At 40.3% G+C, this 25422-nt stretch overlaps 1 protein-coding gene across 1 annotated transcript in view; it reads right to left on the bottom strand.

Moving 5' to 3' along the window:
• The window catches only part of LOC133363666 (transcription factor 15-like), a 166755-nt gene extending 145479 nt beyond the window's left edge, over positions 1–21276 (bottom strand). Inside the window, exon 1 of the mRNA XM_061582940.1 lies at positions 20960–21276. Coding sequence (XP_061438924.1) covers positions 20960–21276 — 317 coding nt within the window. The remainder of the gene's footprint in view (positions 1–20959) is intronic.
• Positions 21277–25422: the final 4146 nt, after the last annotated feature.

Below are 25422 nucleotides of genomic sequence, written 5' to 3'. Positions count from 1 at the left end.
CGCGCCGGCTCCTCCTCTCCCTCTTCTTTATTTGGCACCCACCCTACCCTCCCTCTGCTGCAGTGTGATTAATTTGGTCGCTTCGGGGCCGACTAGGAATTTTTGGCTTGCCTGCGCCTTTAGCCGGCGGGTTTCTTTTGCCTACTCCACACTGTGGTTAGCGGTGAGGGTGCTCAGGGTTAGCATGGGTGTTGTTCTGTGTTTATTAGGTTGATTTGGCTGTTTGACTTAATATTTTAATTGGTCGCTTTATGGCAAGGAAGTGCGGAAAGGTTAAGGGTGAAGGGCAGCTAGATGACACCTTTAGGCACCCTTGGAGGTGATAGGCGATTCTGGAGGCCTGCAGCTCAGGGTTGTACGGCCCGAGCGCAGGATACAGGTCACCTTTGTGGCCAACAGGTCTCATCCACTTGGAGTTTCAGGGCACTGGGGGAAGGCGGTGACACCTGTTGGCCTTCCTACACACCACATGGGTGTGGTCCAGGCAGGGGGTTGGCAGATTGGCACCCCCTTGCTTGGCAGGGGTTGAATCACCCCAATAGCTGCAAGCAGGCTTTGCCTGACTCACCAAGATAATCCTGCACTTATGTTCCCCTCTGCAGGTTCATTATTCTGATATGGATTTGGTTAATAAAGTAGCCCATTATTTAACCCAATGCATATTGTGTCTGTGTCTTATTTCACCCCTGGGCCGCAACTGGAGGGCCAGAGGTTCCCCATCATGCTCTAAGGCTGTTAGGGATCTGAGCAAGTTATTTCCCTCCTACCCACACTTTCACCCCCAGACTAGTTTCTCTCCCCCATCCCCAGCTTCTACGACTATATTCCATACACAGGGAAACTCACAGATCCTTGTCAAGTCATTTGGATTTTTCTTTTTAATTTACAGACTTATGTACTTCTGTATTCCTAGGGAGACTCTCGAGTATGTAGAAAACACTGCCTTATTTTTGGATAGCCTCATTTTGCTTTCAAACAGACAGGCCCTCAACCACCCACGTTTGCTCTTAGAGAACATGATAAAAGATGCAGTATTATGCCTTCCCTGCTGAGGAAATCACTACTGCTTTTCTCTCCTCTGCCAATAATATTTCCTAGGTGTGGAGTATTGTTGGCTTCCTACAGTAATTAGCAATATAGATGACAGAAGGTTTGTTGTCTCAAATAGATAGCATCCTGGGATGAAAAACATTCAACAAAATGGTTTTGGAAAATGAGATCTACCTAGAAGTAGGCCATGTATATAACTCAAAATAAATTGCAATAGCAATTTTGCTGTTTTATGCCATATGTGTATGTGTGTATATCTATCTATCTATCTATCTATCTATCTATCTATCTATCTATCTATCTATCTATCTATCTATCTATCTATCTATCTATCTATCTATCTATCTATCTATCTATCTATCTATCTATCTATCTTGATATCTACACACACACCTTTGACCAACCTGACTGGCAATACAAATGGAATAATAAATGTAAGTTGTTAAGGGCACCAAAAACATACCCTCCAACATTTAACAGATGGCACCAGGAAAATGCTTGTAACACCACTACTCTAAATGACTGCTCGAGTACCCCTCCAATTATGCATTCCTCTATTCATTTACTGTGCAATAGCCTGCCCTGCACTGATTTAAAACCAAGCTGATATTTATTGTGATTGGAAGGAGGAAACAAATATACAAGACAGCAGTAACGAGTAAATCACAGCCACTGTTAAAGACGGGGTAAAATGTCCCACCTTCTCAAAGCCACATCTTTTCAGGTGAGGAGAGAGGGCTTTTATGCTCTTCAGTGTCCCACAATTTGAAATGAATGGTACAGGTTATCTCCATTGGTGGTCTTACCCTGCACATGGGCTCCAAAGCCCTGAGTGTATGTGTTGGGAACTACCATTCACAGAGCCTCAGGGTGGTCATTTAGTCCTTTTTTATACTTCCTTTCTCATGTATCTCTGGAATAAGAGGACAAGTCTCATCTCAGTCCTTCTTTCCCCACCTTCCCCAGAGAGCTACCACTAATTGTCCATGCAGATCTGTAAGAAATATGTTATTACCAACATCTGACAAATGTATGTCATCTGGCCTATACAGATCCTCTTGACTGTGATTAATCTAGTGTGAATAACTCCCCAAATTCTATCCCATCTTTCATGTAACTCTGGCCCTGTGGTGAGCACGCCTTAAGCCATTTGTAGTCTCAAATTAAGTGATTCAAAAAGGCTCTACCTGGAGCTAGAGATGGGGGAGAAATTCAATTCAGTTCACATATTAAGATGCACCTACCATATTTGCACTTTCTGAAACAATATGTGAACCTGAACAAAGCCATTTCCCTTGAAATTTGCACTTCTCTGAATTTTGCAATGCAGTTCTCTAGTCAAGTAATATGTAAAAAAATACATACTAGAGCAGCCTTTCCCAACTAGTGGGCCACCAGATGTTGTTGGACCACAATTCCTATCTTTCTTGACCATTGGCAATGCTGGCTGAGGCTGATGGGAGTTGTGGTCCAGCAACACCTGGTGGCCCACTAGTTGGGAAAGGTTATACTAGAGCAAAGGGTCCATAAAAATACATATATTAGTGAAAATAGCATACAAACTGCATTATATATGGGGAAACTATTTTGCATAAATGTATACATAAATCTGTAAATGTGCAAAATTGTAAATATTAGGAGAAATTTGTACTAAAATCAGTATGATTTTCATGAGGACTTTAAAAAATTGCAAACGGATGTGAAAAACTGAATTTAAAACTGAAAAATGAGAAAATGAAATCAACAGATTTGCCCACTCCTGCCTGGAACCACTACTCTGCAATATGTTTTTACCCAGAAAGCCAGTTCTGCCTGCTTACCTATAAATGTTTGGACTGAAAGTCCTCAGCACCTTAAGGCTAGCATACCTTTTCTAGGAGACCAAATCACATTGGGTTGTATCCAGTGTAGGGATGGGATCTATTGGCAGGTGCTGGTTTGAAAACATTCCATCGTCTGATCTTTCAAAGGCATGGGACTTTGCAGCTGATCATCAGTGTTTGCAAAGTGCTGTGCTTTTGCCCACATGGTTTTATTTCAAACTGCTCATGCAAAGGAAAATGGGCACCTGACATCATTGTGGTGTCAGGTGATCGATGGGGGTAGCCCTACTGATCTGTCAAATCCACCAGTCAGACCCAGTTCCCCACCCCTGAAGTAAGATATCCCCAAAGATTGAAAGAAGGATAAAATAAGGCAATGATGTACCAGGGACAGCTGATAATATATATAGATTGTCCCTGGTAAATAGAGACAGGTGAATAAATGTATGTGATACAGATTTCCATGAGAGTAGAGAACTGATATTTCTTATTTAACATTTCTCAAGCTCTCTGGGTACTCTTGCTGTCCTGACTTGTGCATGAATCCTTGACCCTTTAAGATAGGCCAGGTGTATATAAAAAAAGCAAGGTTTCTATGCAGAATTAAAATAAAATCTGCTACAAGAGACCCAAACATCCAGAGTGTATAAAATTGATAAGGTGCTTAAGAAAACACAATGTGTGTTGCCTGTTGGGGACAGGTGAGAGGGCAAAAAAAGTATTAAAAGTGCACCTAATGAGCACAAGCAATTCATATGCTGAAGAAGATTTGGCTTGACAATGGAAGATCCAATAGTATTTCAAATGATACACTTTTCACTTTCTCTAAGAAGTTGAAGACTAAGGGTGCAATCCAGCTTGCATTTACGCCAGGCTGACGGGAGTTGGATGCAATGGATTTTCTGCTGAGCCGGCAGGGTCCCAACTCAGCCATGCTATGCCAGCATAAGTCCTTCATCCAACTCAGGTGGGCCAGCCCAACTCAGCAGGTATCTCGCTGGCTCAGTGGAGACCCATGCAAGTGAAGCTGGCGTAAGCTGGCATAAGGTCCCCAAAAGGGGTGTCTTGGGGCATGTCAGGGGAGTGGCTGAGGTGAGAGGACTTAAGCCACATCCAACTCATGTTCAGAGCACTCCTGCAGGTCCCAATCTAGGCAAAAGTTACACTGGGAAAAATGTTGGTCTAAGAAAATAATTGCAATAGAAAACAATGGAGAGGGCTTACTCCCTGATAGGGATATTTGGGAGAGCAGGCTTTTACTTTATGATTCCTGAACACAGCTCCCTGCTGAGCCAACGTTCAGCCAACCCAAAGGCTCTTGAATGGCAATTGGATGCAGAGACCTTTATGCCAGCTTCTCTTGCTCCAGCACAACTTAAGCCGGCTTTCCCTGAGTTGGATTGCTCTGTATGATGCTTCTCATTAGGCCAATTCCCCAAGAATGGACTGTAGGACCTTAGATTCCTCATCACACATGTATGAGGAAGAATGAGCAGCTAACATTACTGAGAAAAACCAAGACTTCTTATCATCTGTGTGTGATTTAGAATATCAAATATATTAAGATGTGATTTCCAAAGATCTTTATAAATGTACAAAATAACAAAGAAATAAAATGAGATCTAGGCAGTTTGAAGATTGGTCGCTTCCACAGTCAGTGATACAAATTAGGATGGCAGGTGGGGTTGGGGGATGGTGAAGAATAGAATGACAGGACACTTCCACTGAATCCTGGTCATCAGAGATTAGAAAGCCCAAACAGGAACTCTTGGGGGGGGCGATAATCTGTTTAAGTATTAATAAGAAGGATAATTGTGAATCACACAGCTATCTTAACAAAACTAATACTTATTTTGAGGCAATATAACAGCATTCATATCTAAAAAAGATTCATATGGTCACCATAAATCGTAATCGATGTGAAGGGTTTTAACAACAACTTTTTTACGACAATTTTATTGTTTTATTTTCTGGGTAGTTTATTTTTATGCAAACCATGTAAGAAATGCTCATGATTTAGCAGTTATAAATGTATTAAATAAATAAATATTTTCTTAATGATGCCTTCCACTTGTTGGGATAAAATGTAAGCTGTAATGTACTGGATCTACTTGTTATTATATTGATCAACTTTCAACCCTGTAGTAATGAGCCTAATATTTGTGATAGGTTATTTATTGTGTTGTGAGATCCTGAGTGAGAGATCCCTCTCACACAGAGGAGGGCCAGGATCTCTTCTCAGTCATCCCAGAATGCAGGACACAGAATAATGGGCTCAAGTTACAGGAGGCCAGATTTCGGCTGAACATCAGGAAAAACTTCCTAACTGTTAGAGTGGTATGACAAGAGTGGTATGACAATGGAACCAATTACCTCAAGAGGTGGTGGGCTGTCCAACACTGGAAGCATTCCAGAGGCAACTGGACAGCCACCTGTCAGGCATGCTTTAAGCTGGATTCCTGAATTGATCAGGGGGTTGGACTTGATGACCTTATAGACCCCCTCTACAATTCTGATTCTACATGAGTATGTCTACCAAGAGGCCCTATGGGGCCCATACACGTCAGTTTCAGCTTTTATATTTTGTTTTTAATTCATACATGATCATGTTTCTACACCATGAACATTACTGAATACATGAAGAATGTCACATAAGTCCTTATTACAAAGTGGAGTATGCCTATACCCACATAAGATGGAGGGGATATAATTTTTTTTTCTTTTCTTCAGTAGACAAAATAGACTTTTCAAATGCCTATAGTCCCCAGGACTTTTCTTGAGTCATTTCAGTTTGGCTTCCTTTACATGTTTACTCCATTACTGTATTTGTCCACAGTCAGCTTGTTTAGTTTCTCATAAAACTTATTCTTTTTCACATTTTCTACTTCCATTGCATTCTGAAATCTTGTACTTGGTCAGAGAGGTAAGACCAGCCATCTGCCTCCTTCCTTCCACCTCTGGGCTATGCTGTTCTTTGCAAGGGTCTTTGTTTGGGAAATACCTCTGAGTGGTACCCTGGGCCTATATGAAGACTACAGGAACTAGATAAAATTACTCCTGTAGTGTGGCAAAGAGAAAGTTAAATTGTGAATCGTTGTTATTATGGGATAGAAACAAAAAGCAAACTCCACCCTAAGATTGTTCTTTGTTACTTTCATTTTCCTGGACAGTGCTGGTTGCTTGTTCTTCAGTGAAGCAGCTTCTTGTTTGGAGCTTACAGACAAGTGAGTTAAGTCTATGTATTTGAGACATAAAATCACCTTTGTCCCTTGCTTTCCAGTGATCATTACTTCACTTTGAGACTTAGTGTGCTCCCTTCTCTACTCAGTCTGTATTTGTTCATAGCCAGACTGATTTCTCTGCGGCAACATGGCCTACTTTAGGGTTGCCAGGTCAGAAGCATCCCAAAACTTGAGATTTGAGGGGCCTAGTGATGTCACGGGGCAGGCCTGAGTGATGTCACAGGGCGGGCCTGAGTGATGTCATGGGGCGGGCTCCAGTGATGTCATTAAGCATGATATATTAAGCATCATTCACAGTTGCTTGGAGCATACAATTAAAAAATATATGTGATTGGAAATTAAGATAGAAATCTTAGCTAAAAGATGGAGCCTGGGTAGGGAACATTTAATCTAGCCTACTTGCTTTCATCAAGAAGGGTTAAGTGCCTTCAGGCCAGGGCAGTCACCAGAAGGCCACTGCAGAGACAAAGGAGCCTAGTGTTGTGGAGACATTAGATGGGAGCTTTGGGGAGGCTCCTGAAGGCTGCAATTCTAAACACATTAATAAGGGATTAAGCCCCATAGAACTCAACAGGACTGACTTCTAAGTAGATGTAGGTTGGACTGTGCTGTTCTTAAACCTTGACTAGGGTTCTTCTGCAAAGACATCCATATCCAAGCAGGGTTGGCAACCCCCTGCCTGGAATACCCTGCCCTTATCTTTTAACGTGGCTGCTCCAAAAGTTTTAACAGATTTGACCCTTTACTTCAGAAAGAGGTCTGAAAAATGAGTAAGAGTAAGAAGTATCTTTTAAAATTGTTCTTTTCAATTCACTCTTGAAGGAACATCATACCTAGGGAGATCCACACCATTCATTTAAAGCACATTCAACACCCATTTGAAGCACATGAATCCCACCACAGAATCATGGGAACTGCAGTTTGTTAAGAGTGGTGAGAACTATAATTGTGAGGGGGAAATGGCACTTCCCAGAATTCTTTAGGGGAAGTCATGCACTTTAAATGCGAGTTGGATGTGCTTTACACATATTGTGTGAATCCACTTAATAAATTTTGCCTGCATGTAAATTGTTTTAATTAATTTTTCAAAATGGAAATGAGCTATAAAGTGTAGTGGGTGACCATGGGCTACTCACCATCTCTCGGCCTATCTGCCCCTCAGGATGAAAACAATGGAGAACCATGACTACCCCAAGGCATACTTAAAATGTAAAGGAAGTATTGTACAACCATAGTATGCAATTGGATACTTATAGGGACACAGCATGACAAAACTGGGTGGAAGTAACGAGTGGGGTACCACAGGGCTCGGTCCTGGGCCCAGTGCTCTTCAACATTTTTATTAACTACTTGGATGAGGAGGTACAGAGCATGCTTATCAAATTTGCAGATGATACAAAATTGGGGGGCATAGCTAATACTGTGGAAGACAGAAACAAAATTCAAAGGGACCTTGATAGGCTGGAGCATTGGGCTGAAAACAACAGAATGAAATTCAACAGGGATAAATGCAAAGTTCTACACTTAGGAAAAAGAAACCAAATGCACAGTTTTAAGATGGGGGATACTTGGCTCAGCAGTACGACATGCAAGAAGGATCTTGGAATTGTCATTGATCACAAGCTGAATATGAGCCAACAGTGTGATGTGGTTGCAAAAAAGGCAAATGCTATATCAGGCTGCATTAACAGAAGTATCTTTTCCAAATCATGTGAAGTACTAGTTCCCCTGTATTCAGCACTGGTTAGGCTTCATCTTGAGTGCTGCGTCCAGTTCTGATCTCTGCACTTCAAGAAGGTTGCAGACAAACTGGAACAGGTTCAGAGGAGGGCAACAAGGATGATCAGGGGACTGGAAACAAAGCCCTATGAGGAGAGACTGAAGGAACTGGGCATGTTTAACCTGGAGAAGAGAAGACTGAGGGGAGATATGATAGCACTCTTCAAGTACTTGAAAGGTTGCCACACAGAAGCAAGTCCCAATGTATTCAATGGGGCTTACTCAACCAGGGAAACCTGTACCCTGAAATGATAAGGAACTTGTTCTTTTAACAGGTCTTTTAAGTTGAGACCTTATCCCAGTCTGCGTCTGTGTTGGAATTGCTTTTTAATATGTTTTTAAACCCTTTCTTTAAAAAAAATGTTTTTAAAGCTTTTAAAAATGTTTTTAAAGCTTTTAAAAATGTTTTTAAAGATGTTTTGTTTTAATATATTTTAAAGTCTGTTTTTATTATTTTTAAAGTGTTTTTAGTGCTTTTGTTTGCCGCCCTGGGCTCCTACTGGGAGGAAGGGCGGAGTATAAATCAAATAATAAATAAATAAAAATAAATAAATAAACTTCATTCATTTTTTTTAAAAAAAATCAGTGTTAGTTTCCTACATAATAAAAACTGTGATAAACCCTGCCTAATTTCTTTAAAAATAGGGTTGGAGGGAGAGAGAAAGATTTACAACACAAACACAAGTCTGCGCTATGTTTACTCACAAGTCCCATTAATTTACAGCACAATCCTAACCATGTCTACTCAGAAGTAAGTCCTAATGGAGTTCAATGGGGTTTACTCCAGGTACATGCTTTACTCCCAGAAATTGCTTTACTCCCAGAAAAGCAGACATTGGATTAAATACTTTCATATTTCATAGCCCAGGGTCTGACTCTTGGATAGAAGAGGGAAAAAAACGTTAAGCCATATTACTTACGCAAACTGCAAAAATCTTAAAGTCACCATTTTCTGGCGTTCAGCCTAGGCATGCCTGGATCAACAAGTCACAACTCTGGCTTCATTGGCTACAATCCTGAAAGGGCGGGGTTACATCCAGAGCTTTGAAAAGTTACTTTTTTTAAACTACAACTCCCATCAGCCCCAGCCAGCATGGCCACTGGATTGGGCTGATGGGAGTTGTAGCTAGAGCAAGGATCTGTAAAAAAAGAGTCACGAAGGGGGCAGTTGATGTTTTGGTGTATATCTCGGGAACTAGACCACCTAGAAACTTACTTCTTTTTTTAAATTGAAGCTGAGAGTCTGGCGATTAAGGCGTGCTAGCCGGAGGGCCCCCCAAAATGAGACTCCAGCCGAAAACTGGAGATTACACAACATGGAGGCAATTCTGGCCGGAGGTGAGAAAGGCAAGGGCGGGGCCGGAGGCTTCGGCCGATTGCCGGAGATCTGGCAACCCTAGCCTACTTCTTGTCCTGCAATCTTTAAAGCATTGCTTTAAAAGCCCATTGGTGGCTGCCCCTAGGCTTTGGAATTCCCTTCCTAGGGAGGTAAAAATGACCCCCTCTTTGCAGTCCTTCCGCTAACAAGCAAAGACCTTCCTATTCCAACAAGCCTTTGGAATTGAAGGCTAAGGATAGGGCGTGAAGGGTGCTGCATTGCTAATGTCTATTATATCATTTCTAAACTAGTTTGAACTTCTTTAGCTATATGTGTGTATGGTTTTAATATTTTTAATCTTATTTTAATGTAGACTTTGTATGTTTTTAATTATATGTATTTTTTATCTGGAAGCCGCCATGAGTTCCAGTTTTGGAAAAATGGCAGGGTATAAATAAAGATAATAATAATAATAATAATAATAATTGAGAGAATTCTACTTGACCTATGTTTTTTATACTCCCAGAAATCAGCTTTATTTTCCAGTCTGTGAGTGTTTGGAGCCAGACTTATTTCTAGGTGACACCAATATGAAGAATTCTGTTGTGTGTGCACAATACCTTCAGATTAATCTACTCAATTACTGGTTATTTATTAACATTCCCCAACATCGCTTGTGGACAAAGTATACCGAATGATCAATATACATAATTCTTTATTATGTTGTTCTTTTCCGGCCATTCTCTGTGGTTAATTTTAGACTAATGCATGGGTGAAAGACAAAATTAATATGATCAAATTATGCCAAATTATGCATATTCTCCAATATTTCTTAAAGGGTATTCATATTGCTCAGATAACACGTTTGTGATATGCACAGTCCTCAAGGTCTGTTGAAGACTATGCATATGGACCAGAGGATGTGAATGGAGAATGAGCAAAATGCAGTTGAGGTATATATATTTCCCAAGGCCTGCTGGAGATTATGTATATTGACTGAAAAATGGGCACAATTCCATATTCAGATTATGTGCACATGAGACAATGGTGAATGTGTTATAATAATAATAATAATAATAATAATAATAATAATAATAATAGCCTGCTCTTCATCAGTAGGTCTAGAGCGGGTTACAAAAACTAAAATACAATGTTAAAAAGAATTAAAATACATTTAAATCACAAGAATAGGGTGGGTTCTGAAAACATATATCTCACGAGCCGATACAAGTCATATAAACAATGAACTAATGAAAACATCTCACATTAACAAATATGCAATGGAATTAAACAATTCAGCAATAAAATATAAGAACCCAGTTTAACTGCAAAAAATAACACATCTCCAAAAAAACTCTTGCTTCAGCAACACCCCCATACAATACTCTACCCTGATGATGTATAAACTTCCTGAGCAGGAGAAGCAGCCTTTGTAGCTCGAGACAGTCAAAGCTCTGCCCTCCCAGGCCAGGTAGAATTGGGCTGGGGTGGATTAGAGAGCAGGTCTTGCAGAATGAGATGGTCTCAGTGCACCCTCAGCAGCAGGCTCTGTAGCTAGGGACTATCAAGACCCTGACCTCCCAGGCCAGGTGGAAATGGGCCAGACAAGCAGGGAGCAGGTCTTGCAGGACTCACAGAAAGAATAAGTCTCATTGACCTGAACTGAACTTTCCCCTGCTCATCATAGGATTTATCATTAAATACTGAATATTACATCAGCCTCAGAATTCATGATCACTTCCTTTGCAATCCGTTTGTCCCTTTAAGGTCCTTTCCTGTACTTTTTGCTGATTGTATGAGTTTATGGTGCAAAATGACCTTACTTTCAGTATGAAAGGGTTTTTAAAAACTATTTCAGTAATGAATCTCTAGTTTGACAAAATTTGGGAGTATTAACAAAATTGCAGGTATGCAGTCTGGGGGTCTTTTGGATTCAGCTGTTACTGGAGGCCCAGGTAGTCTTAGTGGCTAGAAGCATCTTTGCTCAGCTGCATGTGGTAAAACAGTTATGACCATTCCTGGACCAAGAGAACTTGACCACAGTAATTCAGACACTGGTAACTTCAAGACTAGATTACTGCAATGCACTCCATGTCGGGCTTTCCTTGCACTTCATCCCGAAACTGCAGTTAGTATAGAATGCTGCAGAAAGGTTGTTGATGAGAGTGAGACCCTGTCAGCATGTAACACCTCTGCTCAGAGATCTGCACTGGTTGCCGATTTGTTACCAAGCCAAGTTCACGGTGGTACTATTGTTATATAAAATCCTTAACAGGTTGGGACCAGTTTACTTGTGGGACCATCTTACTCCATACGTGCCCACTCTCCTGCTTTGATCTGTGGAACTGGCACTGTTACAGGTGCCACAACACTCTTTCCACACTTGTAAGAAATTGTTCTTTTAGTGTGGCAGCACCTATGCTTAGGAATTCCCTGCCTATTAACATCAGGCAGGCCCCTTCATTGTATTTTTTGGCGCCTGCTTTAAACATTTTTGTTTAGGCAATCCTAACCAGAAGCATAGATGTGTTTTACTCTCTTTTTTAATCTATTGCTATTTTAATTATTTTAAAATGTTTTAATTACTTGTTTTTAACTGTTTTATTGATAATTTTAATATTTTTTTGTAAACCACTTAGACATTTTCTACAAACAAGTGGAATATAAATTTTGTTTTATAAAATGGGTTGGTGGACACAGACCCACACATCCTACAACTCTGTCCATTCCTAAAATAATTTGGAGCAAGAAAACTTTCCCTAGATGCCCACTAATTTTCAAAATGTGATTAAACAAATTCAAAACTTTGGATTGGACCCATAGGCTAGGATTCACAGAGTTGCCAACATCATCATGTGGCAAGTCCCAAGACAACTCATTCCTTACTGCAGTCTTTATTGTTGAAAATGTATCCCTGCCAGATGCCTTTCTGCTCTAAGTATTGTGAAGTGAACAGTGGTGTGGAGGGTGCTATATAAGGCTCCAAAGGCTTGAAACCATGGCACATATTGATTGCATTATTGCTACCAGGACCTGGTGGTTTCAAAGGGCAAGTTCTATTTCAGATTCAAGTCATATCCTGAACAAGGATGAAATTTTGTCCCATTCCTCATTATGAATGCGTTATGAAATCTAACCCTTATGAAAACAATCCCATTTGTTTGCTGTATACTATTTACCTGGGGATGACAGGAATCTAGATGAAGATATGTAACAGGAATGCAACAGTAATGTAGCATGTTCATTTTCTGATATAGACATTCTTGTTCCATCAGTGGAATGAGATTACATCCAGTTTACTTTCTGTTGGAGACAAATGATTGTTGGCTGGATGTGGAAATTATTCTGCAAAATAACTAATTATGAAGGACACAGGAATCTGGATCTGGATATACAGGGCTGATGCTAGAGAGGGGGACAGATTGGGTTCTGGCTGAGTCCCCTTGTGGGCCCCTTCTTAGGGAGAAAGGGTGGCGCTCTCATTCCATGATCTGTGGCAGCCTCAGTCCTGCAACCCAACCCTATCACTGAGAGGGAGCTCTGAAACACCCCCCCAATACAAATAGCACAGGCTTCAATAAGCCCACATGCCTGCCCCATCTACCTCTCGCATCAGTGTGAATGCCTTGCGTGATGTATGTGCATGCCTGCCATCACCAAAGATGGTGGCGGGGGCTTCCCTAAGGGGCTGATGTCCCCGACACCATCTTGGTTGATAGCAGGTATGTGCTGTGCGCGCACACAATTCACATGACACAAGAGGTAGGTGGGGTGCGTGGGCAAGCTTATTAGAATTGCACCGACTGTATAGGAGTCTGTGTGTTGGGTTATGGTGCCACGGGCCCAGGACAGGCTGGTGCCCAAGGGCACAATAATGCCTGGTGCCAGCCCTGTGAATACACATCCCACTGAAATTTATGGACAGCATCCATATTTGGGTATGCATCCAGGTGAATGTCCCACCATTCCTGAAAGCACGGATATCTGAGAAAGTTTAATATGGATATTTAGATGTCAAATACCAAATTGAGCAGGAAAACAAAAACTCCATAGAAATAAAGACAGGTTTTACACATCTCTAATATCTTACTGTAATACTTTTTTGGATTTAAAATACATGTGTTTTCCAGTGTCACATTACCCCTCATCTAGAATGAACACTCAGCAAGACAGGAATTGGTTAAACAGTTATATTTATTAAAATATAACAAAGGAAGGAACTTGTGCAAATCTCAAATCACAAGTGTGGGCAGGTAAAGCCTATACAGATAGTTAGAAAATCTGCCTGCTGCTAAGGGCCAAACCAGCCCAGATCACCATCACGAAAGCTAGAGTGATGCGACACAAATACTGTCTTCCCATAAATAGAAGCAGTGGGTGTGTGACCTGACTGCTGGCAGCCACATTCCCACTGTTCATTTGGCACATTCCAGGTTTTGAGAGCACCAAACCAAACAGCCCCCCTAAGGCAGTGGACTATAGGAGGTAGTTAGTAAAATGTCCTCTGCCCAACTTGCCTCAGGGTGCTGACCATGCAGTAATCACTTACCTGCCCAAACTAAATGCCAAAAAATCCAAATAGCCAAATAAAACCCATCCCCAGCATAAGCCAAGCAAATTAAGAGCAGTGTGAAGTGGGTGAACAAAGATGCATCCAAAGACCAATCATAGTACACCCCCCAAAATTTCTACTTAGTCCTGGCAAGTGGCGACTGGGAAGACAGGATTCTGAACGGAAGAAGGAAATGGTCAGGGAAGGGGGCACCATTTATAGCCAGCCCACTCCCCGAACCCATTGGCCATTTCAGGGCCATGTGATGGAGTCCTTCATCCCCTTGCCTTGGCAGGAAGTCATGAGTCTTCCTCCTTCATTGGGTTGGAGCAAACCCACCCTCAACTAAATGTTGGGAGCGATATTCTCAGCAATAGAAATTTTAATTGATCCTCATAAAGGTTCATCCTGTTGTGACTTTTTCCTTTTATGAAAAGCATTTTATCTTACTTTGGAGACACCTGTTCCATAGATATATTTAAATATATATGAGAAATATTTGTTTTGATGATGAAAACTATACTTTAGAAATGGGAAATTAGAAAATAACCCAAAGGAAAAATAATGGATTATGCCTTATCAAGCATATTTTTCAGCGGATATGATCTGATAAATCCTTTGGCATCCAATGATCGAAAATGTCTTTAAAATTTTCAAGGCCTACATATGTAATCAATTTTTATCTTATTTTAATTATGTTTCAGGCTATAACCTTCTGCTGACAGTCTACTCAAGGCTTATGTCAAACTGAATAATAGGTTGCACATGTTATTGATTTACCTCTCAACTGAACAGATTAATGTTGTATTTTATTAAACTATTTTAAACAGGTATATTTAGACAAATAACAGCAGATTGCATACATGTGCCTGAAGGCAAATGATGCAATAACTTTGTTGAAGCTAAGTAGGTCTTGGTCTGATTAGTACATGGATGAGAGATTGCCTGTGGACTGTATAAGTTACTGTGAGCTCCATGATGACAGAAAGGTGGAATATAAATGAGAGAAATGAATGCTTCTAATACCTTTAATAAAATCCTCTTGGTATCACCAGTGACCAAAGATTTATATGTGCTAGTCAAAGAAATGTAGATGTACAATAACAGGCTCATTAGAGAAAAAAGACACAAAATTAGTAGTATTAGGGTTTCTCTCAGTTTCACATTTTTTCTCCATATTTTCATATCAGTATGCATTTCTTAAAAAAAAAAGTCCTCATTAAAATTCAAACTTATTTTTGTGGAACCAAAAAGTCAAATGCTCTTAGTCTGATGTTTTAATTATGATCCACTAAAACCAGAGAGCCAGTGTGGTGTAGTGGTTAAGGTGCTGGACTATGACCTGGGAGACCAGGGTTCGAATCCCCACATAACCATGAAGCTCACTGGGTGATATTGGACCAGTCACTGCCTCTCAGCCTCATGAAAACCCTATTCATAGGGTCGCCATAAGTCGGAATCGAATTGAAGGCAGTACATTTACATTTTTTAAAAACCAATGAGAATTGGGAGAGGGCATAGATCAAGACATTCACTAGGATGAGAAATCAAAGTTGCTAACAAAAAGGGATGGTGGAGAATTCCATCAGAAACAGGAGTAGAAATTGCTGATATTTGTTTATTCATTCAAAATCCAGAATGGAAATCAATCCAACTAATACAATCAGTGTTCACTGCTGTTGTTTTCAGTGTGAAAACGATACATAATTTGTTTTCCCCCTCCATTTGCATTGTGTTTCCTTTGCATTTAAATCAATGATGTTGAATAACATAATGCTAATTAAAATACAATTGTAATTGTATTTTATGTATTTTAATTTATTTTAATGTTTTTGTGATTTTATTGTTTACAATTTTATTATGTACGTGTTTGATTTTATTTTTTTAAGCCACCCTGAGTGCCCTCTTATAGGGTAGAAGGGCGGGATAGAAATATTTTAAATAAATAAATAATGCTAATGTAATTAAAAATTCCACCACAGTGGATAGTGAGCTGAATAGCAAAGTTTTTATTGGAAACTGAACTGCAGTGGAACAGAAATAGTGCTGCATGTGACTAACACAGTTTGGAATGGAAGACTCGATGTCTTAATACGTCCGTACTAGCAAATGCTCCAAAGAAGAGGGTGATTAAAATAGCATTTTAGTTATTTATAATAAAAATTGTTCAGTTACGCATGATTCTGAAAGTATTACATTTGCAGAATACTATTCTCAACTTGGATCATTCCGATTAGCCTCAGATTGACAATTACTTGGAAAAGGTCCCCATACAAATCTCAAGGAGAATATAGGCATAGATTAAACCCACATATATGGGAAGATGAAGTTAACCATGTAATTTCTAAATTAAAACAATATTAAATTCCCAGGGCCTCATGACATCCCAGGAGATTTTTATAAGAAAATTATAGCAGTATTAAGGCTTTACCTGTTAAAATTATAGGGTTGTGTCCTTGTTGGGGGAATCATTCTGAAAAGTTGGAAGTCCTTGAGGATCATCATTAGGCTTGGAGGGGTGGAGCAGGCTTTACAGCTCTGCCATGTCCCTCCCCATAGCCGTATCCCCTCCAACTCACCTCCCCTTCAGGAGAACCAACCTTGTCTTCTTCCCAGGAGGAAGGTGAAGGCAAATCCGCCCCCATGTTACTGTGGGAGCGTCATTTTTGCAAGACATTTCTCATATAATGCGTTTTTGCATGTTATTTTCACTCATATATTTATTTTATGCACTTTCCCCTAATATATGCATTTTTGTAAACATTGTTTGGTTGGTGAACAAAATTTGAACGTGTGAATTTCTTGCCCCCTTTTTTTGGAAAGTGGCCTTTACATCTCCATGCTTTTCTTCTTCAAAAAAAGCCCATTGCTTACCTTTTGAATTTACTTTGCTGCTAAGACTCTTATCCTCCTTTTTGTTCCAGATGTTTCAACAGATTACAGATGAGTAAAAAAGTCTCTCTCTCTCCAAGATATCTAGTCACACACTGTCCTCCAGTTTCTTCTTCTCTTCTTCCTTTACCTTCTCCCTGTCACCCAGGCACAGCAGTCATTTGTTGTTTCTCTTTCTTGTGGAATGATGTTCAGTAACTGGTTTGTGATTTTTGTAGCTAATGCCTTTTAATAAAACTCTTACTTTGGATTAACTCCCAAAGTTTTCTGGAAATGTATTGGGATACTTCACTATCCAGAGCCAAAGTGAAATGTTACCCATGCTATGCCCTTGTTAATTTGGCTAAAATGAGTTCATCTTATCCAGCGCTACCAGACTGCCAGAGGTCTGGCAGAAATAGATCCAGGGGCTCTAGATTAAAGAGTTTGGCCTAACATCAGACTAAATTCTCAAATCACACATTGTTCCTGAGGGGCTTACTTACTGAACATGGAAATTAGGCTCAGACATATGTAAGAACATAAGAAGAGCCTGCTGGATCAGGCAAGTTTGTGTTCTTTTTTATTTTCTTCATTCGGACAAGACTTCCATTTTCTGAAGGAAAACTTTTTGCCTCTAAGAGCTTCCTTGACTTTGTACAGACATGTAGAGATATGTGTCTCAAGTACTTAGTAACAAATGAACATTACATACTAAGCAGTCTTATACTGAATTTGACCACTGGTCCTTCTGTCATAGTACTTACTGCCTGTTCTGTGTGACAACAGCGTTCTAGGGCCTCAAACAAGAATCTTTCCTAGGCTTGCTATCTGTCATTGTTTTGCCATATAAAGCCCATACCTGAAAGTCTGCCTGCTCACTTGTAAACCTGACCAGACTTTGAGGTCATTTAGAACTATGTAAACTATAATCAACAATAGGTAATAGGATTTGCAATTTCAGCTTACTGATATTCTTTCTTGTTGTTGTTGTTATGTGCCTTCAAGTCGATTACGACTTATGGTGACCCTATGAATCAGCGACCTCCAAGAGCATCTGTCATGAACCACCCTGCTCAGAGCTTGTAAGTTCAGGTCTGTGGCTTCCTTAGAAAAATGCCAGTGCTCAAATGGCAGATTTTAAAAGAGTGCTGAACATTTTTTTTCTTTTACTGAAGGTAAGGTAGGGGTGTGTGTGTGTAGGGTCCCACAAGTGACATCCAAAATTTGAAATGGTGCAATTAATACATTAATATCCCCATGCTTTGGTTCAGTTTAGCCTGGCCACACTGAACCACTGAACAGGAAACTGTGCAGCTTCAGTAGAAGCATGCATGCACCCAGGACTGTACGCTGTAGGTAGGGATGGGTGAATTTTGTTTTCTCTCAGTTTCACATTTTTTCTCCATATTTTCATATCAGTATGCATTTTTTTAAAAAAATAAGTCCTCATGAAAATTCAAACTTATTTTTGTGGAAAGTTCCAATATACACATTTTTGCGAAACAAATTTCCCTAATGTAATGCATTTTTGTATAATATTTTCATTAATATGTGCATTTTTATCTACATTTGATTTTTACATTTGCTTTTGGAGAACTGGATATATATGCATATGGCTGGGGAACTGCATTGCGAAATTCGGAGAAGAGTGAATATTGAAGAGTGCCTGTGTTTCAGTTCATATATGGTTTCAGAAATTGCAAATTAGGTAGTTTTGCCTTTAAGTGTGAATTGAATTTCTCCCCCACCCCAGCTGTAAGATTGTCGATGGTCCATCCTCCTGCCTAGTTGTGCCACAAACATCTGCTTTCTACACCACTAATTATAGCTTTGCTGTAGGTTGGCCTCAGTAGACTTTAAAAAGTAGTGATGGGTGGAATTCACCCCCTATCCATAGAAATATTTCAGGGGACCTGATTATCTTGCTGCAGGTATTTGAGAAATTTCCTGACCTTCAGACTTAGTCAGGAATGGATTGTCCCATACTGCAGCACCCAACATAAACCCTTTTCTCAACCACCAGTTCCTATAAGCTACCAAGGTAGAGAAGTGGTGGTGATGGGGAAGTTCCCCTTAAACTCGTATGTGACTATATGGAGCAGCACCTAAGGAAATTGGCTATAATTTCTGTGGTTCATGTTAGAAACAAAGAATCAATGGTTCTTTAAGGGACCCACACTGAAACCATTAGTGAAGCAGCAACTTAAGTTTATTAAACGTTCTTGCAGGAGCGGGTGTCCACTAGGTAGGCACACCCAAGTGAACTTGGTACAGATCTTTTATCCTATAGTCCAGCCGCTTTGTTCCCTCCCCTGTTTCCTCATTGGCTGAGTACTCCAGGGTTTACAGCCTATCCGTGCCGCCTATTCATGTCACATGAAGTCCCGCCCCTGTTTACATCTCCCATTACCCATAATTTAGATCCCCCATCCTCATATTTATTTTAAACCATATTTGGTATATTTCCTCCTCCTAATGTCTCCTTTGCATTAGCCGGAAAACCCCTTTCTATGTTTGTCAGAGTAGAAATCCCCTTCAAGCAAAAACCCCTTTTAGGTTTATTCAAGCGAAGCAGAACCCAACCACAAGCTGTCTAGGACATCTTATTTTAGCTTGCCTTCTAGTTTCATTATTTAACTACATTTTTTGTGTGTTTTCTAGCAGCTTCTAACTACATCTACGCAAAGGCACATTTCTATGAAGCACTGCATGCAAAGCTATTTTAACTATGGCCTTAGACAAAGTTATAAATCATTCTGCAAAAGCAACATATTTCATGTATATCACAATCCCTCCTCTTTTTATTTTATACATCTGTTGCTTTTTCATGAAGTTCTCATACTCCTGGCGATTTCTCCAGTCTGGATAGCATGGTTTCACACTGTAGTTCCTGGAAAGATAAATGGTCTTCCTTGTTTTCTCCTAAGAGCAACATATTTTCGTTATAAGGAGGTGGTTTTAAAGGCATTTGTTTAGATACAGCTGTTTCTATTAATCTTTGAGCTAATCCTCGTACACATGGTATGATACAACATCCTACAGCAGTTGGTACTCCTGCTACTACTATCAGAGACGTGAGTATCGATATTACCATCCCTTTCCATTTCCCAAACCAGGAATCCAACCATCCAGTAAGTGAGCTATCTATTCCTGAGTTTTCTGCTAGCTCTTCTGCTAAAGTAGTGAGACCTTTTAGTGCCTTGGTAATGGTTCCATCCGGAGCTATGTTGTTTGGGATAAAGGTGCAACAGTTATTCCCAAGCATCTGCTTGTTGCATCTAATTGTTCTGCAATTCCTTTTACAGCATCTCTTGTATAATTAATGAAACGCTGTTGGTTGTAATATATGTAATTGATCCAATCCACATTTTTATTTATGGTGGCCCACCAAAACAAAACTGACTCAAAGCCTGCTGCAATTTGATTTCTGGCTTTAAACTCATTGGGTACTCCTCGTGGCACTCCAATAGAGTCTATATAGATTCTGTCATCAAATGAAGAACTTATTGTATTTCTCTTTGTTCTTTTACTCTGAACCTTTTCTTGTTCAAATGCAAGGGTAAATGGTATTGCTAATTGAGTGACAGCACATATCCCCTTCCAATTTTCAGGGAGTGTAGCTCTTAACATTTCCCCCCCACAATATCACCATAAGTCTGCTCGGGCCACTGTTAGATGAGAATAATTGCCTGAAGTATCTCCTGTTATATTCAAAGTCTGAACACACGTGCTCAGCATTCCCATGGTTCTATTCAACCCATCATCCTGTCTTGAGAGACAAGAAGAGTAGTTCCTTTCGACCATGGAGAATGTTGGTGGTGTTTGTATGTCCTTAGCCTTTAAAGCTGGAAACAGGCGAGACAACTCTTTACATGTCCAAGCATCCTCATGCTGATACAGTGCCATTAAGCAACTCATTTCGGTGGGGTGGGTATTCCATCCCATTGGAAGGTGATTTATTTGTGCCGCTGGCCTTCCGGCTGCACAAGCATAACAATTACTTTTACTGTATATTTGATCCATTCTACCCAAGCATTTACTTCTCCATATCCTGTTTCTACTTCAAATGTTTGTGTCAAATCCTGAAGTTCTATGACTTTTACCCTATGAGGGTCAATCTGGGGTGGACTAAATTGTTTTACCTGGGGCATTTTTGACTCTTTACTTCTACCTTCTGACTGAAGTGATGGGATTGTCATTATCCGGGAACAACATTCTGAGTAGTCTTTTCCAGACAATGAGACTCCCATCCCAAATAAAGTGCCATTTAGACTATAGTTCTATTTTACCCCCCTCTGTTCTTCCAGCAGTGCCCTCCCACCAAGCTCCCACCAGCTGCCCCCCCTTCTTCTGGTTGCTGAGGCAGAACATGCATATGCTCTTGGCCTGCTTGTCTTCCATCTCGCCCTTGGTGCCATAGAGGGCGCTGAAACAGGGCTGCCGCTCCTCACCGTCCTTGCCCATCAGCAGGATGTTGGTCAAGTGGGCGATATAGCTGAAGGCCAAGCGTAGCATTTCGGCCTTGGAGACGTGCTTGATGGGAATGAGGGTGCGGAGGGCCGTGAAGGCCGTGTTGAGACTCTGAGTCCGGGCCCTTTCGCGGGCGTTGGCCTCCTGCTGCTGCCTCACCATCACCATGAAATATATGTGTCTTCACATATATTTCCCCTTTTCCTGCTGTCCAGTTCTGATCCCCTAACTCAATCCGGCAGTGGTTTTCCAAAGGAGTAGCCGTGGTGTCTGTCCAGGAACCTCTTTGAACACTCAGTCTCCTGGTTTTATCTTATGAACAGCACACTCCAACAGCGGGGTTTGGTCCAGAGGCCCCTTTTTCCTTAGAGAGGATATAAAAGAAAATAGTGCCAGTATCTAATTTTTCAGAAACTGATCCTTGGTCTCAAAGGTTAATGCATTTCCCACAACCTCAAATATGATAGTCCATTCCCAACCACTACATATATTATAACAATTACAAAGTATATAATAGCCATAATATATAAACATGCAAAAGGAGGGTCAAACTGCAATGAGTCCTAAAACACTGGGCCATGAAGTGAATGTCCACCCTCCTTGTCATGACCCAAGACAAAAACTTAAATGCTCCTTTTGCCCAATACCTGTTGTTTATCATTATGTATTGAGGCAATGAATGTGTGTTATTCTTAACATAATAATACAAATAACTTTAATACAATGATTTCTGATATTATCCTAAAATATCCTTTAACTATAGGAGGGTATTTTCATACCTTATTCCTAAACAAAACAAAGCAGAGAATTCCCTTAGAGTGAAATTCTCACATAACCAGACACTGTTTTGCTATGAAATTTTACATGTCCTCACATATATTTTTATTTATTTTATTTTTAAAACTTATATACCGCCCGACTAGCAATAGCTCTCTGGGCGGTGAACATAGATACAATAAAATACAATATGGTACAAAAAAAAATCACAGTCTAAAATCAAATATCACAGTCTAAAATAGCAAAGGCTCAGAATCAAGTTTCAGACATTACAGTACATTAACAAAAATTAAAATTAAAATGCCTGGGAATAAAGGAAGGTTTTAACCTGGCGCCGAAAGGATGACAGTGTCGGCGCCAGGCGGACCTCCTCAGGGAGACTATTCCACAGTTCGGGGGCCACCACTGAGAAGGCCCTTGATCTTGTCACCACCCTCCGGGCCTCCCTATGAGTCGGAACCCGGAGGAGGGCCTTCGTAGCAGACCGTAGTGTACGAGCCGGTTCATAGTGGGAGAGGCGTTCCGACAGATATCGAGGTCCCGCACCGTATAAGGCTTTATATACCCCCCTTTTCCTGGCAAAACAATATAAGGATAAGAATCCATTGAATGGGTAACATCAGTTTAGGTCCACTGGTCCAGGCAGTTGGCCACCTGCCACAACCATCGGGCCAGACACAATGATTTTCCCTCTACAAAGGACTCCAATATTTAACACTTATTGTTATCAAACTTAAGACCCACACTGGTTCTATGATTTTATTGACCCTTATCTTGTAACGTTGTCACAAAGAAACAGGCACTTCCTCCTGTTCCATAAATAGGAATCCATCTGTGTTTAGTACAAAAACAGTTCCTTTGTGGACAGTTTCTGAAAAGTTACTCTTTTCAACCTGTGTTGGAACAATTTATCAAACTACGAGTCTCCCCATATTAACTATAAAAAGCAGAAGTTTTGTTTCAGATCCTCTTTTCTGAGCCGAATGTCAGTCTGTAGCAAAAATAACGAACGCATGTGAATCTTCCCCTGAGCGCTCTGCTCAGTTGGGAAAGTCCCTGGCACTCAATTGAGACAGAGACCAAAATGAAGTACTCTCCTCAACTGAATGTTACCCTAAAAGTCTGTTCAGATCTGGACCCTCCAGATGACCGCTGGACTGGACCTTAAGGAAACTGACACAGCTGAAAGCCCACCTCAGTAGATGTTCAGGTGTGAAGTCTTTTGACCCTACAGAAGAGTAGTAGACTTGTGAACTTGTTCCAAGTGTGGCAGGACCAATAATCCAAACCAAGTAGTATAAAACAGTAGGAAAAACTTTTAGTTTCTTAAATATCACTTTCTACTTATTATATACTACTATTAATATGATGCTATCAAATGATTAAAGTATACACATGCACCCATTCTGTATATAAAATTCCCCAATCAGTGATTTTCAACTAACAATTTGCCTTAAAATCATATTTGATTTAACAATATTCATGACACTATTCCCTAACTAAATCAGGCAAATTCATTATATATTTGCATATATATATCCTTCTTATCTGTAACTACTATAGTCATGACTCCCCTTTCTCTTTCCATGACCTTGTTCACTTCTTTCCTGGGAATAACTACTTATGCAACCAAATATTGCCTATCCCAATTATTTTTAATCTTGAGTGAGCGTCCCCACTCAGACACTGCTTCATAACTACACCTGAGAAACATTCCAAGTTTTCCTAAGAACCTGAATGTCTATACATAAATTTCAATTACACAGCAGACATATTTCTCATACATTTTGGACGCTGATATGTCCTTTTTCGGAGGCACTGCAAACTTTGAATTTACTTCCTTATTTTCTGCTGCAGGAGTCTGATATGGAGCCCACAGACAAGTGGGTAGAACTGACCACCTTTGTACATTTTTTACTTCTTTTTATTCTCAATTCTTTTTCTCCACAACAAATCCTTGGTAATGGTTGGGATTTCCTTACAAAATCCAGAGGATGGGTTGTGGGGTATGTATTCTTATCTTAACTTGGGTGCATTAATTTTGTTCTGAATCCTTACTTCCTAATATGACCTCCCAGTTTCAAATTCCACTGTTTATCTAACAACTTCATCCACCTCTCAATTGGAAACACAGTGGAATGAAGGGAACAGCCTTCTCCTAAATCTTCCTTTTCCCTATTTAATTCGTTTTCTGTGGTTGTGGACATTACCTGTCCCACACCACCCTTTCTAACACATGTACAATGTCCAGTCCACAATTCTCACCCTTATTGGATCCTTAAATTAATGGCCTTGACTTAACTTCACAACATTGTCCATCCCTTTTGTCACATCCTTAATTCCCAACACCAAATGATTATTCAAACCTAATTTTCTAATTGTTCTATTTCCTGTTTGGTGAAACTGGGGACAATTTCTATAATTGATACTGATGGAACTAATATATTAATTGTAATTGGTTCTGACTGTAAGGCAACTTCTCTTGCCTTTTCATCAGTTAACCTGTTTAGTTACTGTATAAACACCCATACATCCATAACTTGTATCTCCCAGTGACTTCCTTCGTGTAGAATAGTCATTAATACTGGGTCTTGTATCACGCTCTGTTTGAGTTGTTGCAACTTTACTGGAAGTTGATGAGGGGCCAGAGGGAGCTATGGATGGACTAGAGGGGACCCATAATTCATTCAGATCACTTAGGTCTATTCCAGGCAATTAACTCAGTCCTATATTTCCTGGATAAGGAGGAGGATCCCAAGAAGGACCTTTAGACTTTTCTACCTCCCTTGTCTTTCTGACCCTCATTGTTTTAGCCTGATTCTTTCTAATCCTTAATGGATAATAATTGCCCTCATAATTTGTCTTCCAACATGATGCATAATCTGATTCTTCCTGTGAGAGTGATTCCTTATTGTTTACAAAGAAATTTAACCATTGACAAAGCCAACCTTCAAATGTTCCAAATTTTGGCCAAAATATGGCTGGGGGTTGTAGGGGCTGACTTGGCCACTCAAAACAACAATATTTAATCATTTTCTTCTTGTCCTTGTCTTTTGTACAAGGTAAATCATCCCACATTCTCAACATTATTCCTAATGGACTTTCAGGTGGTATATTAATATCTTTTGTAGTTGGGACTAGACTTTCGGGAGGGACTTTCTTAGAACTCTTACCCCCCAATTTATTCCTTAATCAGACCTTCTTTCACTCTTCACTCGCTTCGTCCTTCTCCAGCCGTATTCCTCACGGAATAAACGAAACCGTGAATCCGGACTCCACACTCACTTTGTGTTTAGAACACGTCTCAATCACTCTCATTCAGATCTGATATTCAGACACATTTTTTAAGACTAGAACCTTCCTCTTCTTGCCTCACACACAAGAAGACAAGGTCCAGTCCGGGACTTTAACCCCCACTGTTTCCGTTTCACACACAGGACAGTAAGGGCCAGTCCTTACCCGAGGGACTCCGTTAACCCAAGGGGCTCAAGGGACTCCGTTAACCCAAGAGGCTTCCTGAGGGATTTTAATCCCTCT

Source organism: Rhineura floridana, chromosome 9, assembly GCF_030035675.1.
Source record: "Rhineura floridana isolate rRhiFlo1 chromosome 9, rRhiFlo1.hap2, whole genome shotgun sequence".
In the NCBI taxonomy this organism is placed as follows: Eukaryota; Metazoa; Chordata; class Lepidosauria; order Squamata; family Rhineuridae; genus Rhineura; species Rhineura floridana.
Note: the sequence above shows the minus strand (reverse complement) of the source record. Positions and strands in the feature narration are given on the sequence as shown.